Below are 17583 nucleotides of genomic sequence, written 5' to 3'. Positions count from 1 at the left end.
GCAGAGCACTCCGAATGAGATGTTTCCATTTTCCACATCTTCTTTTTTTTTTTAAATGACTTTAAATTATTATTATTTTTTTGAAGGAACTGTTAATTATAATTTGATTGTTACACTTCTATATGTTGTTTGCTTTTGTTTTCTTTGCGTGAAATCATAGCTTTTGTGATTTTGGTATAAAAAAAAATACGGGATTCATGCATGAGTGTAAGACAATCAAATGGCAGTTGTTGTTTTTTCCTACCTTTTTGTAAAAGGCACTAGGAACCACACAGGGAGCAACCTTTTTCTGGATTCAGTTGGTGTTATAATAGATGTTGACCAGGAGCCAATTTGCCATTTCACAGCTAATTAATATTGTTTTGAAAATTAGTCAGTCAGTCAGTCAGGTCTTCAGGGGACTGACAGGTCTGTGGGAAAGGGTGTACTAACGTCTTAAGACACCTGTTTGACCACAGGGGGGCGCTATGTCCCGTCTCAGTAAAGGGAAATGGAAAGAAACAAAATTTCTTCATTTCTGCATTTTATCATGCAGTCTGTAAGGAAATGACCCAATGACTGCAACTTAAACTGCTGTAGATAGAAATGTATTAGTGAAAATGAATCCATACGAATTTGTCAAACAAATTTTAAACAGATTTAAATGTTAAAATAGGCCCGATATTATAATTATAATTATAATTTTTATTATCATTATCAGTTAAAGTCATGTGACCCTTTTTCTTTCAGTTTTTCATCTAAGAGACAAATATTTATTTATTTAATGCCACTAAGACTAAAAATGAAGTCAGGCCGTGTTGATTGATGTGAATATAAGTTTATTCAATGGAGCTCCAAAGTGAACAGTCTCGGGAGAAAACCTCCAAGGCTTCAAACCGTCACCAGTCTTCCCAGCTCATACTGAGATCAGTCAACTGATTGTCTCTGTAAAGCAATGTAAAAAAAAAAAAACGACTGGTGATCAAGGTCACAGCTAAGTTTCTAATGGATGGATGTCATTACACACCAGACAAGCCAGAACCCCCGGCTGAAGAATTATGTTTTAAAACATTTCTGTGTCTCTGGTCCTTTGCTGTCCCTCATACCTCTGATCAACATCTTCTCACACTGCTTATTTTTGCACTTTTTGTTTCTGTGTTTTCCGGTCTTGGTCCTCAGGAACATCAAGCGTTGATAGAGAAGGAAACAAGTTTGTACATGTCTGCCTAATGTGTGAAAGTATTTTTTTTTCTTCGTTTCTATCATTTTATTTTGTTGTCTCATTGCACAAGCGGCAGCTCTCAGCTTGTGCGGAGTGTGTAGGGGAGGTCTGTGAGGTGTGCTGTGTGCGTGTGACACACACACTGATGTCCTCTTGTCCACTGAAGACTAGCTGTATACATCATGCATTTCAAGAAATTGAGATAAAAGCAGTGCTGCAAATGGAGAAATCATTATTAATAAAAAACTATTTAAATTGTTCACTTAGGCTCTTATTGGTGTAACACTTTCTTGTGGTCGAGCAGATGTCACAGTGGATCAATGCCTGCTGTGTTTTGCTAATCCAGACAGATTATGACTTAAAAACCAAAAACCGTGCTGACGATATCGCAATAGTTTCAACATTAACAGCATGGCCACTTACTCAATGTACCAAAAATTAGGTTAAGCAGTTGGCTTTGGGTCACACTCAGATGGTTTCCTGGAAAGTAACCTTCAGGTTAAATGAACGTAAAATGCCTTGTTTTAAAAAATTAAACATTGATTCATAATGATCAATTAGGTTTAGACAAAAAGCATGAATGACCCCTTTTAGGCATTCCAATAAACTATTAATTCAAATTCAAATTGTATTTAATTCACTACCGTATCAAATCAGGAAAAAGGAGACGTGCCCATCCAATACAGATCCAATGTAGGTGATTCAGAAAGGAGCTCAATATCTTATTTAAAGAAAACATAGATTAATCGATTAGTTGTTCGGTCTATAAAATGTCAATCAGTGTTCCCCAAAACCCAAGATGACGTCCTCAAATGTCTTGTTTTGTCCACAACTCAAAGATATTCAGTTTACTGTTATAGAGGAGGAAAGGAACCAGAAAATATTCACATTTAAGCTGAAATCAGAGAATTAACTCATACTCAAACCGATGAATCTATTAACAAAATATCAATAGCGATTAATAGTTGACAACTAATCGATTCATCTTTGCAGCTCCGGGTCAAATCATACTTTGTGGCAATCTTTTCTTTCCCTTTTTTTCCATCCAATAATCTACAGGAAAGAGAAACTGAATTAGACCCGCGACACCTCTAAAAGACTCTACAGTGAGTTCTTGTGTGCTGCAAACACACCTCCCGCAAGCCCACTTTCAACATCGCTTGTATGTTCTTTACATTCACTTACGCTATTCACTAACATTCGTTCCAGCCTCAGACCTAATTTTAGCAATGTCAAGCCACTCAAGCTGACCTCAGATATACAAATAAGAACTTCTCTACCTGTTATCGTTTAGCTTAACTGAACTGTGAACATGTGTTTACTCATTTGTGCTTTTTTGGAACCTATCAAGCCAGAAATTGTGATGGAAATGGAGGAACATGAAATTGAAGCTTGAAAAGGAGTTTTCAACAATGAACCCGTGAGCCTCCTCTGAGGTATGACTTGATTCTCTTGTCATGACATGAGCAATCATTATGAGTAGCATTTCATACTGTAGTTGTGCAAACTTGTCCCGTTTCATATGCAGTTCTCAAACTTCTATTGATGTTAAGACCATATCCTTCTTGAGAGTGGTAGGAAAGTAATGTACATAAGAACAAAAGTATTTCTATTTTCTGCCACTGTTTCACTATTGGAGGTATTGTATTCATTACTCCACCACATTTATTTTACAGACTTAGATTTACCATCACATACAAATCATGATCATCATCTAAAATATGATGCATTGTTATAGATTAAACTACAACAGTATAGAAAATAGTTGAACTTCAACCAACATTGAACTATCACATATGTATTAATGCATCAATAATAATGATGCAATAGTTAGAAAAAACTGAAAGGGAAGCCTTTTGCATAATAAATGCTTTTACTTTTGACACTTAGAGTACATTTTGTTTATGATTATTGTACTTTGACTATAATTAAACTTCTGAATTTAGAACATTTACTTGTAATTGAGTATGTCAAAGGTCCCATACAATGTATCATATCACTTTCATGTGCATACTTGTATTTTGGTTTTCTATAGAACATGTTTGCATGCTTTAATAGTATGTCTGTCTGACCTGTATTCTTCTCTATCTGCACCCCCTGCATCTCTGCACCGTCATTGCAGCCGGGGAATGACTGTAATGGCACTGTAGCAACACTTTCTACTTATATATAGTACAGTGATGACATCATAACCGTACAGAAGTCCTGACGGCTTGTTTGTGGACTGAGCATTTTCATATTTTCACAGTATTTATATAGCACCCTTACCTGCTTTATAATTTAAAAGAAAGACATGGATCTCTCACTTTTTAAAATATGAGCCCTTTAACAGTTTGATTTTACTCTACTTAAGAACATTATTTTTAGACGTGTCTGAACTTGCTGATCCCTAGTTTCTTCTTTCTTCTATCGATGTAGGACAAAGTCTTGTGAAACCAGTGTGTCTGTGCTTGTGAGGGCAGTACATGAGCTTTAGCTGATGTCAAGACACCACAAGCATGATATATTGCTGCACCTATGGGAAGTGAAGTCTAACTCGGGGTTGTTTTGGAACCACACATCCTCAACACTTGGCCACTGTTCCCTGATCCCCAGCGATGATTGGTTGACAACCGAGTGGGTGGATCAGGAGAAAAGCAAACATTGCCACAGGCTTTGCCACTCTGTACCTGTCTGTTGACTGCCTACAGTTCACTTTAGGCTTGGGTCAAATACCCTCTCACAACCTTTCAGCCCATCCACCTCGCCGCTTCCTTTCTCCACGCAGCCATGAGGACCACTGTTGTCATCATGGTGATGTTGTGCGGGATGATGGTGGACGCAGACGTCAAGCCGCAGAGAGATTTCAACCTGCAGAGGGTAAGATAGAGTGACACACAGCCAGCTGTGTGTGTGTGTGTGTGTTGGTTTTTTTTTGTGTGGGTGTGTGTGGGTGTGTGTGTGTGTCTGTGCGTGCGTGCGTGCGTGCGTGCGTGCGTGCGTGCGTGCGTGCGTGCGTAAGAGAGAGATAGCAAAAGTGGGAGTGTGTTTTCTGAGACAGTGAGAACTTGTCCATATGTGTGTAACTATGACTACACAAACACAAACAGTCATGGGTTTAAGTCTTGCCTCAGAACAAATTGTCCTGATTTATACATTTATGAATCCTTATTTCCCTGGTTTCCTCACACACGAGAGGTTGAGAGAGGTCAGTTTGACGTTTCCCAGAGTAAATACATCATGAGAAATGTCTTCCTCGGTTGTTCCTTGTGGCTGATTGATACTGGATTTATTCCAGAAGCATTTTAAATATCCCTATGGTGAGATATTTATCAAAAGGTCAATTACTTGCCAATCTGATGTGGGTTCATGTAAATTATCCCCATCAGAAACTATCGCTATGATTTCCTCAAATTTTTGATCCTTAGCCTAAAAGAGAAAACGCAGCAGAAGTTTTTTTTTTAAAAAAGGGTTATCACTTACATGAAGAAGAATGGAAACCCTATCATGTTATTTAAAGTCATCAGTTTGAATCCAACATTAATCCCACCCTTCATTTAGTCAGTTTTAAAGGATGTACAAATGTGAGGAAATGCTGTGGATAGCGGCAGTGTTTGCAATGTACAAATACAGCTGACTTGTTTTTCCTAAATGTAGACACTAAAACTGTTTTAATGCATTAAAAAAAGCCTCAAAATGTCATATCAAATGGCAACAAATATATTTTTTCCATGCCTATGCTTGGTAACAAATATCAATGAAGTGTGAAAAAGAGCATGGATGAGTATAGACCTTGCTTTATATTTTACATTGTGGTTCAATGAATTTGCAATGCATATTAAAGGTTTGCTAAGGTGAGTTTGGTCATGTTCTATATCTTTCTCATTAACAACCAATCTAAAAAAAGAAAAGAGACCAAAACTTTCAATGAATTGATCCCACTAAAAATGATTGAGATGAGCTACACAGATGCACTGTGTGACATGTTTCTTCATAATGGTTAACATGGTCACTGTTTTATTTTGAGTCAATCCCACAGAAACTTTACTGCTTCCTTAAATACTCACAAATGCATGAAATCTGCAGCTGAAAATAGTCCCTGAGAGGAACCTTGTAACCTTAGCTAAAAATGCTACCGTGACCAGCGGTTTTAGGTATCACTGATCCTTTTTAGAAACTATATATGTGACCTGTTCTAAAGTTTTATGTCTTCAGTAGAAACATGAGACACAAACAAGGGAGTGAAGTCAGAAAACTCAACATTTCTCTGTGTGTGTGTGTGTGTGTGTGTGTGTGTGTGTGTGTGTGTGTGTGTGTGTGTGTGTGTGTGTGTGTGTGTGTGTGTGTGTGTGTGTGTGTGTGTGTGTGTGTGTGTGTGTGTGTGTGTGTGTGTGTGTGTGTGTGTGTGTGTGTGTGTGTGTGTGTGTGTGTGTGTGTGTGTGTGTGTGTGTGTGTGTGTGTGTGTGTGTGTGTGTGTGTGTGTGTGTGTGTGTGTGTGTGTGTGTGTGTGTGTGTGTGTTTAGTTTGCAGGGAGATGGTACCGGGTGGGCCTGGCCTATGATTCTCCACGTTTTGTCCACTCCAGAGACAAACTGAAGGCATCCATGGGCGTCATCACAACACTGCCAAACGGCAACGTTAACCTCACAATGTGGGACGCCATGTGAGTCTGTGTGCACAGGGCATATACAGTATACCCTACGTGTTTGTGCAAATGGGTGGCCACAAACGATAATGTGCTATTAAAGAAGAGATGAAACAGAGGGATGTATGGAGTGGAGTTCAGCAAAGTTAAAGTCACACTGCGTTTCCTCTGTGTGCTTCAGGCCTGCAGGTTGTCAGATTAAGGTGTACAACTATGAGAAGACCAACGTACCCGGACAGTTCACCTACTTCAGCACACGTAAGTCTTTGCTCATTTCTAATCCGAGTCATCAGCTTCCCAAGAGAGGAGAAAGAACTCCATTACAATGTAAATACCTTGTATACTCAGTGAGGGCCCGCAGCAGTAGAGCAAAATTTAATTCTGGATCCGATTCATAGTACACATAATCCCTTTAAAAAACTAAATCTGGTGCCCTTTTGATATTTTACTTGTCATAAATATTTGGTACAATAACATTTATTATAATGGTTGAATACTTTTAATTTTTGTTGTATCTAATGCAGCTATTGACATGATTATAAGTCCTGTAAAAATAAAATACACATCTTTGTTTTCATACTATGTGTATTCATAATTGTTTTTCTTTCTTACTGTTGTCATTTTGTAGGGCATATACTGTTTTACATACATAAATATGTATTTGTTTTCAGATATTTTCATTAATATACAGTATTTTTTTTAACATGGTTGCCTTTGATATACTACAACTCTTCTTTATCTATCTCATATAGCCCTTCTTGCCTTCTTACTGCCCAAAGTGTTTGTTTTGGAAGTATTCTAAATTTTACTTTACAGACTTTACTCATTATTCTACAGAGAGTTACAATGACATTCACATGTATTTCCATTCTTTCTCATATTTCTCTGGTTAAGTTCATATTTAATACTGAATGACAGGAAGTCACGTGTTCCTCGTTTTCTGTGTTGTGCGTTTTCTGCCAGGCCATAACATGGTGAAGGACATCACAGTGGTGGACACAAACTACACTGAATACGCTGTCGTTCTCAAACATAAGGTTTTTAACAGAGAGTACACACAGGTGGCGCTTTACGGTGAGACACACACACAAACATGCATGCGCACATTTTTACATTACCTCTCAACATGTGAGCTCCAGAGTCAAAACTGTCCATACGTGTCTCTGTTTCCAGGTCGCTCTCAAACAGTCAGAATTGATGTCATTAACAGATTTAAAGCATTTGCCTTGTCTCAGGGTTTCTCCAGAGAGTCTATTCTGACTCCACCTCCAGCAGGTAAAGTAGGGGTAACACACACATATCTACACATATACAGTATATACACATGCACACACGCACACACGCGCACACGCACACACACACACACACACACACACACACACACACACACACCGACAGATAATGGGGAAAGTTGACCCTGACCCCTGACGTTTCCTGTATGTTTTCTGGCCAGCAGATAATTGCCCACCATCAAGATCTGGTTAGGTGAGTCTTTTTTTAAAAATGTGAAATCCAGGGGAGTTTTTAGGTGTGTGAGTAACACATTTTCAGTGTAAATGAGTTTCTTTTACTATCCATAGGTTCCCTGATGTACCTGAGATGATGGCCACGTGCATATTCTGATGTGCTGCTCCAGCTCTGTGTTTGCCAGTTCACTTTTCCCCAGCTTTTACTTTGAAATACTACAAAGAATCATCCTCATTCTGGCTACTGAGATGATAAATAACAAATATTGCTGATGAAATGTATACATCATCCTCTGTTTTGTAGTGTTTTTCATTATTTTCATACTTCTGCTGCGCTGACATAGTTAAATAAATAATATTAACCTCCAGGCTATTTAAATATTTTCTTTTTCCTTCTTTTCCTATTTACTAAGCATCATTTTTACTGTGATCAGGCATATTGGTTTAACTTATATTCAGATTGTTTTAACGTAAACCATAATCAATCACTCTGTTTCACAGTGTTGACATAGTTTAATAAACAATTTTAACCTCCAAGCTAGTTAAACAGTTTCATTTAATAATTAAATTTAATCATATTCTCAGTTTTAAATGTTAACTATAGGTGTGTGTGTGTGTGTGTGTGTGTGTGTGTGTGTGTGTGTGTGTGTGTGTGTGTGTGTGTGTGTGTGTGTGTGTGTGTGTGTGTGTGTGTGTGTGTGTGTGTGTGTGTGTGTGTGTGTGTGTGTGTGTGTGTGTGTGTGTGTGTGTGTGTGTGTGTGTGTGTGTGTGTGTGTGTGTGTGTGTGTTTTTCTTTTATCAACATGTACTTCCAGGGGAGTGGTTCACACATGAACACCAGAGGGCAGATATTACACATCCCTGCACATCAGTATGTTTCTGATGTGAACCAGACTTCATAGCTCTCTTATGAGACAATTAATGCTAGCTAATGCTCAAGCTAGCTATGTAACCTGATATCATATAGCACGTAATGCACATATGATAATCAGTAAAACTGTGAGAAATTATGTTTAAGACATTACATGTAGAATCGAGAAAATACTGACTTTTGTGCGACCTGTTGGATTTAAAAAAAAGACACTGAGTCAGTCAATGTAGCTTTTCTCTAGTACCTGCGTAGTGAAGTGTCTGTTGGAGTGGGCCAATGCTTGGCAGAACTACTCATCCGAGTGATTTCACACTGCACCGCCTTGGATCCTCAGCAATACACCTGTCAAGTGTGAAGTCAATTACATGAATGATTCCTGAGATATGTGCAGGACAGTCATTCATACTGTACCTACAGGTAATACACAGACCGAGAGATAGTCCTTCCTTTTTTAGTTATATGATGCTGCTAGAGCGCCACCTATTGGTCAGATGGCACTAAATTTGCCATGACCACTCAGACATCATATCTGAATGTCTATCAAATGTGTTTTCAACAGCACAAAGCGGATGGAATTTGTTTAATATAAGCCCTGCCCAAAGCATTTGATCAAACTTTGAGGGCCAGCTTATAGCAAAACTGTATGAATCATCAAAAATCTGAAAAGGTTACTTTTTCTGTCCTGGCCCAGAGATGTTCTCTACCAAATTTGGTGACAATTGCTTAAAATTTGTAGGTCGAGGAGGAAAAATACAGATTTGGACAGAATTAAAAATGATAGATCTAGACGCAAATGGGCATGACTTATATGGCATATGATGGATAGATTTGTCTGGAACCACAGAACCCAGGGAAAAAAATTATTTTGTTTCTGAAACATATTGTTGAGTACAGCAATGCACCTGTAGGGTGAAGCAGATCGGGTGAATGAATGCTGAGGTACAATTGCTGAGGTGCAGTATGCGAATGACACACACACAGACACAGAGATTTCTTGTTTTATAATTCTGACATGTATTGATTGGTTGCTTGTTTTAGCCTCAAATTCTGAAGTCCAGTGATTCACTGCTGACTATATGGATTGCACACACTCAAACAAAAGACACACAAAAACAAGATAAAGAGACTACCAGAACTTTGCTCCTATAGCTTTGTGGGTTTTTTTTGTAGTGTTGTGAGGGGGGGGGTTACTCAGCTGAAACAAACAGTGATCCAGTTGTCCCAGAAGTGTTGACAGGATGGAGAGAGAGTTGAGTCTGGCGTCTTTGCTGGTTTTGGGGTCGGTCTGGATCCTGCGAGCGGTCCCTGTGCTGCCAGAAGCCCTTATCCTCACACAGGAGAACTTTGATCTCGACCGGGTGAGTATAGGCTGAAATACAGATTTTAAGATACTGCATATTTTTGTCATGTGCAATACTTTGCTGTACAGTAAATATTTCTGTGTCCCTTGCAGTTCATGGGGAAGTGGTATGAGGTAGCGGTGGTTTCTACGTGTCCTCACTACATGCACCGAAAGAGAGGAAACCCTGTCATTGTTGCACTGGAACTGCAACATGTTGCTACTGAGGGCAACTTCACAATGACGGCCACTAGTTTCAGGTCAGACTCAAGTGCGTTGTAGTAGTTTAAAGTGTGTTTCCTTGCACAAGCTGTTAACATGTATGTGTCTGTATGTAGGAATGGCTCGTGCAAGCAGACGTCCACAGATTATGGTTTGACCAGCATTCCAGGACAATTCTTCCACCATGTTGAAAGTATGTTTCTCCAGCCTCCTTCCACTCTCCATCCTGTTTTCATTATTTAGTTTAATATTCAGTTAAACCCCCACAGTAACTAGCTTTTAGTGGTGCTAAAATAAATCTGTCATGCAATGTACTGTGAGCAGTTTCCTGTCTGCAGGGTTCGGAGCAGACGTTGATTCCTTTGTGGTTCATTCCAACTATGATGACTATGCAATGATGCTTCAGCTGAGCTCAGAGAAACCATCAGGGAACAAAACCACCATAGTCAAGCTTTATAGTGAGTGACAGTTAAATCTGAATCTATCAACATGTTAATTTGTTGCGTTTGTTTCGGTGTGGATGTTGTTTTTTCCATTCAATATATGGATCAGTCTGTGTAATGGTAATTGGTAATTCTGTCCTCCTCAGGTCGAACTATGAGTGTGAGGGCTGCTGTGCTGGAGGACTTTAAAACGCTGGTCAGACAACATGGAGCGAGCGATGACGCTATCATCATCAATCAGAATGAAGGTGATTTTCTAAGGCTTTTTTCTTTTGACACAGAGACAAATGCTGTCAACATGACACAACACCTCATCCCCAACCCCTCCCCTTCTCCATCTTACTCTTCCCACCAGGTGAGTGTGTTCCAGGTGAGCCTGTCACTACCCAGGTAGGTGCTTTTAACCGTGATGTGCTGTAATAACATTTGCATACCAAAACCACAGATCAGTATTTGTATGACTTACTTCACCGGTTGCGGGTACTTTGCATGTCTATTGTTCAGGTTTTTGCTCCCAAAAGGTTGAAAAGAAACGTGGTGCCACCTGTGGCTACTGCACAAGAGGAGGACGATGGTGATGTTTGACCGGGTGAAAGGGCAAGTGACTCATTTGTTGAAGGTTACATTACTTAAAGCAACATTGCGTAACAATTTAACCTTAAAACAACAGCTTTAAAAATAATGTGTATGCTACTCTGATTTGTAATAAGGAGAATGGTTTCTCTGTCATACCCACTCTGTGCCCTAAATACCTTTTCCCGGGATAAGTGTTTAACGCTTTGTAGGACTACCACTGAACTTTGGTGAAACTGGATCATATTTTATGGAGAAAATGTTTTCTGGTTTTCCCTTTCATGCCCTCCGGCTGCTCTGCCTCAACTCTCTGTGATCTAAGGAAATTTCTGGTGGAAAGGAAGCTTTAATTGTTGCTCAAAGATATGCTCAATATTTTACATACTCACACAGAATCTAAAGCATGCAACTGTTTGCATACAAATATTAAATGTACAAATATAGCACATATATAATAAAATAATTTTAAAAATCTTTGTATTTTTGTCCAATTTTAGCATAATAATAAATGTGTGTTTATAGGGTAAGCGATCATGTGGAATAACTGAAGAGGAGGATCATCACACAAACCAGACTCATCATGTTGATGCTGAATGTGAAAAAACCACGTTCCTCAATGTATTAAGCAACACTGTTTTGTTAGTACCCACTTCCTATGAATACAGCACATACTATATGAATACCATATGTTCCTATATCACTATAGTATGCATATGCATTCCATATGCAGAAAATGCTTGGTATGTCCAAATTAATTTGTAATGTAGGTGAAAGGAAGAAAATACAAAAATGTGGAGTCCTGAGGAGCTGACTTGACAAAACTCTTTCCCCACCGGCCAACTATTAAGGAATAGATTTTCAAAATTAGTAATTTAGTGCTTATCAGGGACCAGTGCAAATTTCTATTTCATCTCCCCTTATGATTAAATAAATAGTCAGGAGCAGTATTTATTATTTAGATTGATTGGTTAAAGTTAACATTCAAATCCAAATAATATATCTGTATTTGATTTTATTTGAAGTAATGGAGGGAACTGCTATGGGTCGTTCTACTGCAAAATGGATACATGATATTCGCATGAAGGCTGAGGCTTGAGAAGAAAATGCAATGCCTCTACGGGTTAAAACTATATACCTGTAAAATGTCAATATATAATTTCTCATATAAAGTCTCATCCAACAGATGATATCAGAATTGTGAAATCCAAGGTGCAGCACTGAAATAATCACTGTTCTTTCCTCAATACAAAACTGCACATGTATATATACATACACAATGCAGAATACAGACACAATATGGTTTTGTTGATGTTGCCAGAACTCTGAAGATCAATGTTTAAATGGTCAGCTGCCCAGGCAAGTCAGAGCACAAAGTGAGAGACAAATAAACAGAACTTTGCTCTTTTACTTGTTTGTTTTTTACTTGACTGTGGGAGTGAGGGCATGCACTGCACACAAAACAAAGGTCAATGCCCTATCCCCATTTGAAGAGTTGAGATAGGGTGTCAGAAACAGGAAAGAGGTGGCCCTCTTCCTTTGATTCAGTGTCTCAGACATCAGTGCTCTCAGAGACGAGTGGACAGACAGGCTGATAGGATGCAGAAAGCAGTGGTTCTGGGTTCCCTGCTGGTGCTGGGGTGGTCCTGGACCCTCCAGGGAGTCCCTGTACTCCCAGATCCTCTCTACCCCACACAGGAGAACTTTGATCTGACCCTGGTGAGTTCTGCAGACTTGCATCTTCTTCTTTTATATTCTTTCATTTTTAATTTATTCATTCAGTTTTTTTATGTGTTCTCTTTTCAATCATTTTTTGTCTGTTAGATAGATTAATGCCCTTTACTTAAGAGTATAATATGTTACTTTTCTATATTATAGAGACGATGATGTTTCATCCTGCAGGCAGTGAAAACCGTCATATATTAATGACCTAAAATTCTTGATTGAAATATAAACCCTTCTATGATATTTTTGCATTAAATCTTGAAATGTTAAAGCAGTTTGGGCTAGAGACAACAGTTTCTGTTACACACATAAAAAGTCGAATATCAGTACATGAAGAACAGAATTAGATCGTCTGCATAAAGTGAGATTTTGTGTCCTGAAGGTTTTTAATCTGAAATCTAGTCTGATGAGCTCCTCAAAGGGCTTGATGTCTATAATAATTTACAAAGGTTCCTTATTAGTGTGTCATAAAAATGAATATTATCATTTTGCAACAACTTTATTTGTAAACCGTTTTAATAAAGAGAGATAAATAATTCTTTCTTTTTTTTTGTTGGTCTGATCTGTTCAGTTCTAGGTTTCATGTGTATTACATAAGTAATATGTAAATGTTTGATGGTACCTCTTTCTAACAGTTTTTGGGAACATGGCATGATGTTGCCGTGGCAAGTACATGTCCTTATATGCAACGCCACAGGACAGATGCAGCCATTGGTAAACTGGTTCTGGAGAGTGGCACCACTGCAGATAAACTCAAGATGACTCGACAGGTACTCAGGTTTGTAAGAAGTGCATGCATCATACATTTACATACAAACACACTAATGCATATTTGTACTTTCATTTGTTAGTTTCAGTTAATAGTTAGATTCAGATTATTAAGCAGACAATATAATCAACTGATAAATTATGATGTTTTATTACATATTAAAGTGAAATTCCGGCGGAAAATCATCCCAGGGTCTTTTTTCGAAAAATGCACTCACCAGATAAATCAACGAGACAATTTTTTTGTGCAACAACTAGTAATGGAGAAATCCCGGACAGTCACCGACAACCGAATGCGGCTAACATCGATTAGCTCCGGGTAGCATGGTGAATGCATTAAAACAGCTTTTTTTAACCACTTATACTGCTCATGATAACCTCAAACCTCTGCAGTAGCATGAGAAGAGTCCTTACACAGTAATCAAAGCACCAACAACGTAGTAAGTGAACCTGGAGTTTATTAAAAGAGTGTTTTGAAAGACTTACAAGACCCCGGTAGCAGATCCTCTTATTGTAAAGTCCATTCAAGTCAATTACCCAATTCAATCCAAAAGGAAGGACTCCTATCATACTGCAGAGGTTTGGTGTTATCTTGAGCAGTATTAGTGGTTAATGCCTTCACCATGCTTCCCCGAGCGAATCAATGTCCACCGCATTCAGCTGTTAGCGATTGTTAGCAACTGTCTGGGATTTCTAAGTTAATAGTTGTTACATGAAAAAAAATGTCTCAATGGCTTATTTGATGAGTGTATTTGCCGAAAAAGACCCTGGGATGATTTTATGGAATTTCACTTTAAGCTACAGGACATTATGTTAAGCGGTAAAAATGAGCCCCACCTTCAGCAACAACATTACTGATGTTTACACATTAACGCAGTAATGATCATAAGTGAATTAAATAATGTCATATATATTATTCTGAAATGGGCCATTCCACATTCTGAGTATGTTTATTGTTGGTCCTTTAAGTGGTACTTTATATGTAAATGTATATTATTTAAGTAGAATTGTGAATGCATAACATTTACTTGTAATAGAGAATTTCTACACTGCAATATCACTACTTCTACTGAACTTAAAGGTCTGACTACTTCTTCCAGCACTGGTCAAATTTAAAGGTGTCTTATAAATGTTTGATATATTCTGCAAAGATGACACTCGAGTTAGATTTACATATAAACTGTTGCGGGGCATGTGCAGGCATGGAAAATGTAAGGAGATCATTGGGGACTATGAGCTGACCACCACACCAGGACGCTTCTCCTACCATAACGCAAGTATGTCTCCCTCTGTTTAATCATGTAGTGTTACAGCTTTCGTTTAAGTTCGTATTGTCCATCATTTTTTTTCATTATTATCTTTTCTGTTCTTTCCACAGAGTGGGGGGCAGACGTGGATGCCTATGTTGTTCACACAAACTACATTGAGTATGCGATAGTGATAATGAGTAAACAGAAATCATCAGGGGATACGAGCACATCGGTTAAGCTTTACAGTGAGTGGACACTCTCCATAGATGCACTGGAACATTTTACTCTGTTATTTATGTATTTATTTATTTGAGCATTAGTGTTGAATAAAACAAAATGTAAACCAAACCATGTATAATTTAAACATCTTAAACCCTTTCCACCATGGTTAAGTTTTTACAGATTTACTCTTTCCTCTTCAGGCCGAACTATGACTGTGAGAGACACTGTTCTGGATGACTTCAAAACACTGGTCAGACAACAGGGAATGAGTGATGACACAATTATCATTAAGCAGGACAAAGGTACAACACAGATTATCACACATACAGACCTCTAAATATGAAACATTCAGATGAGATTTGAATGTGTGATGAAGGTACAGGGAAAAAGTTCAGATCTTTTTGCAGCATAATCCTAAAGCGCATGGGTGTCTTAATAATTTTTTACCTTTGCAGGTGATTGTGTTCCTGGAGAGCTGTTGGCAGAGCCGGCAGCTCAGCCTGAGCCTCAGGTATTCAAAATAAATTGAATCAAACCTAAATCATCTTATCAGGCATTTTTGGATTCTATTTTCATTCAAATACAATTTAACAAATACATGTTTTGTATTTGTTAAATTGTATTTGAATGAAAATAAATTTATTTAAATGTTTTTTGGTTCTTGTTTTATTCTGCTAAAAATTTGAATCTACTTTGCTTCAAACTAAATAAATAGCCTTTAAATCCCTTTCAGCCGTAGTTAGTAATAGTAGTAGTAGTAGTAGTATCAAGGAAAACTACACACTACCAGTAGAATATACACATTCTACACAAAATAAATACATTTATTTGTTTTAAAAATGGTCCCTTTCAGAGTGTGTTGATTTGGACGATGGTTTTCATTTTTGTCAAGACATACTGTATATAATTTTATTATTTTAATGAAATGCTGCAACTATACTGTATTTTAGAGTTGTGTTGCTGTTAAAATGAAATATAAGTGTGGATTTGAAGGTCCCATATTGTAAAAAAAAAAAAAAAAAAAGTGAGATACTGTGTCTTTCTCATTATAAAGCAGGTCGAGGTGCTTTGTAAGTACTGTGAAAGTATCAAAACACTCAATCCACAGAGAAATGCACACAGCCCGTATTCAGAAACTTTGTCTTTAAAGCCGTTAGGACTCAGATCCCGTTGTGATGTCACAACTATACTATATATATGTAGAAAAAGTAGCTACAGTGTCGCCATAGTCTTTCACTGCATGATGCAGATGCAGAAGACCCGGAAAGACTGACCAATCAGAGCAGACTAGGCTTTTTGGGAGGGGGGCTTAAAGACACAAACGCCAAAATAGAGTGAGTACCCCTAACTGAGTCTGTCTGCGGCTGTGTTACAGCGGAGGAAGAGAGATGTGCCTTCTTTGGATCCTACAGACATTGAGGGTTCTGCTGCTGGTGATGATACACCTCTTTTCAATGGAACCGGTAAGTGATCAGCTTCCTACGCTTATTGTACAGCATAGCACATTCCTGAAAATGGATTTGTGTTGAAATAAAGTTAAAAGATCTTGATCCTCATGTTGAAGTTAATGGGTATCTATCCTTCATAGAGCAATCTCTCTCCCTCTCTCCCCACGTAGAGGCCTGTAAAGCAGCACCAGACACAGGCCCTTGTTTTGGGCTGCACCAGCGTTACTTCTACAACTCCTCCTCAATGAGCTGTGAACTCTTCAAGTATGGAGGGTGTTTGGGCAACCAGAACAACTTTGAAAATGAAAGAGAGTGTCTGCAGAGATGTCGCTCTGAGGGTGAGAAGTGAAATACGGAACACAGCATCTGCATATGGAAATAGCTCTGTTGCTATGTCTTGGTTTTTTTTGTATTACTGGACAGGCAGTCAGTTTATTCTTTGGCTGCGCAATATTTTCTTTTGTTTGTTTTTTTCATCCAAATTTGGAATGGCATTTAAGTGGGGAGGAAGTAGACTTCCTTTGCGTTTCCATCTGTAGGCCAGAAGTAATGGGGCTACCTGTTAGTATGATCAGATGTGAGCTGTGGGGGGAAAAAACGGATAACCCTGGAAATAATTGAAAATAGAATAGAATAGAATATTATTTATTTGTCATGTCACCATGGACATTGCCTTTGGTCTCACTGTTAAAACACATGGGATACGTTAGAATTGACACATTCATTCCATTTAACATAGACATACATCCTCCAGATTGGCATAGCACATCATTTCCACCCCCTCCCTCTAGCCCACACACACAAGCCTACACATCAGACACAAGGCAGCAAGCACCCGTTCCGGCCCATCGCTAGCGCTCCTGTCTACACCTCCCTTTCATCTAAATGTCCTTGGTTTATTGACCATGGAAATTACATCTGGGATAAAAGAGTCTTTGTATATTTTTTTCCTTGCCATGTGTATTCTATAGCAGCGCCCTAAGAGAAGCAGCTCGAATTCAGAATGGAGGGGGTGGGTGTCATCATTTAATATGTTCATGGTTTTTCTGTGTACTGCAGTGCTGTGTAGATTATCTAGTGTTTGATGAGGTAGCCCTATAATTTTCCCTTTAAATATCAACACTCCTCTGTTCTGTTTCCTCAGCTGTGTGCCGTCTGCCCATGGTGGCCCAGCCCTGCACCGGCCAGCCACCTATCTGGGCATTTGACTCCACTGTGGGCCTGTGCGTTCCCTACAAACAGGGCTTCTGCCAGGGCAACGCCAACAAGTTCTACAGCAAGGCTGAGTGTGATGAGTACTGTGGGGTGGTGGATGATGGTGAGATGAGAAAGGAGACACAAAAAACACCAAATCTCTGCCCACATATGATGAAAAAAAACATTTAATGTATTTTTTGCTCTTTTACAGAAGGAGAGCTCCTGATGGCAAACTGA

The 17583-nt window shown here is 38.6% G+C and overlaps 2 protein-coding genes across 3 annotated transcripts; both read left to right on the top strand.

Annotated features, from left to right (window-relative positions):
* Positions 1-3853: 3853 nt before the first annotated feature.
* ptgdsa (prostaglandin D2 synthase a) lies at positions 3854-7659 on the top strand. 2 transcript variants are annotated; one of them, XM_083929946.1, is made up of 7 exons: positions 3854-4060; positions 5704-5843; positions 6007-6083; positions 6789-6899; positions 6999-7100; positions 7279-7310; positions 7406-7659. In XM_083929946.1, the coding sequence occupies exons 1-6, from the start codon at positions 3971-3973 to the stop codon at positions 7308-7310; spliced, it is 552 nt and encodes a 183-aa protein (XP_083786072.1). In that variant the 5' UTR covers positions 3854-3970; the 3' UTR covers positions 7406-7659. The 2 variants fall into 2 exon arrangements, with proteins under 2 accessions (XP_083786072.1, XP_083786073.1); XM_083929947.1 differs by having other exon boundaries at positions 3855-4060; positions 7282-7310.
* Positions 7660-9194: 1535 nt separating this feature from the next.
* ambp (alpha-1-microglobulin/bikunin precursor) lies at positions 9195-17583 on the top strand (the record flags this gene model as incomplete). The annotated part of the gene is made up of 15 exons (XM_083930128.1): positions 9195-9520; positions 9616-9761; positions 9840-9916; positions 10062-10181; positions 10313-10521; positions 12309-12455; positions 13097-13239; positions 14430-14506; positions 14608-14724; positions 14902-15003; positions 15157-15212; positions 16077-16164; positions 16320-16487; positions 17294-17467; positions 17558-17583. The coding sequence occupies exons 1-15, from the start codon at positions 9401-9403 to the stop codon at positions 17581-17583; spliced, it is 1770 nt and encodes a 589-aa protein (XP_083786254.1). The 5' UTR covers positions 9195-9400.

This window comes from Echiichthys vipera (assembly GCF_963691815.1).
Source record: "Echiichthys vipera genome assembly, chromosome: 16".
Lineage (NCBI taxonomy): Eukaryota > Metazoa > Chordata > Actinopteri > Perciformes > Trachinidae > Echiichthys > Echiichthys vipera.
Note: the sequence above shows the minus strand (reverse complement) of the source record. Positions and strands in the feature narration are given on the sequence as shown.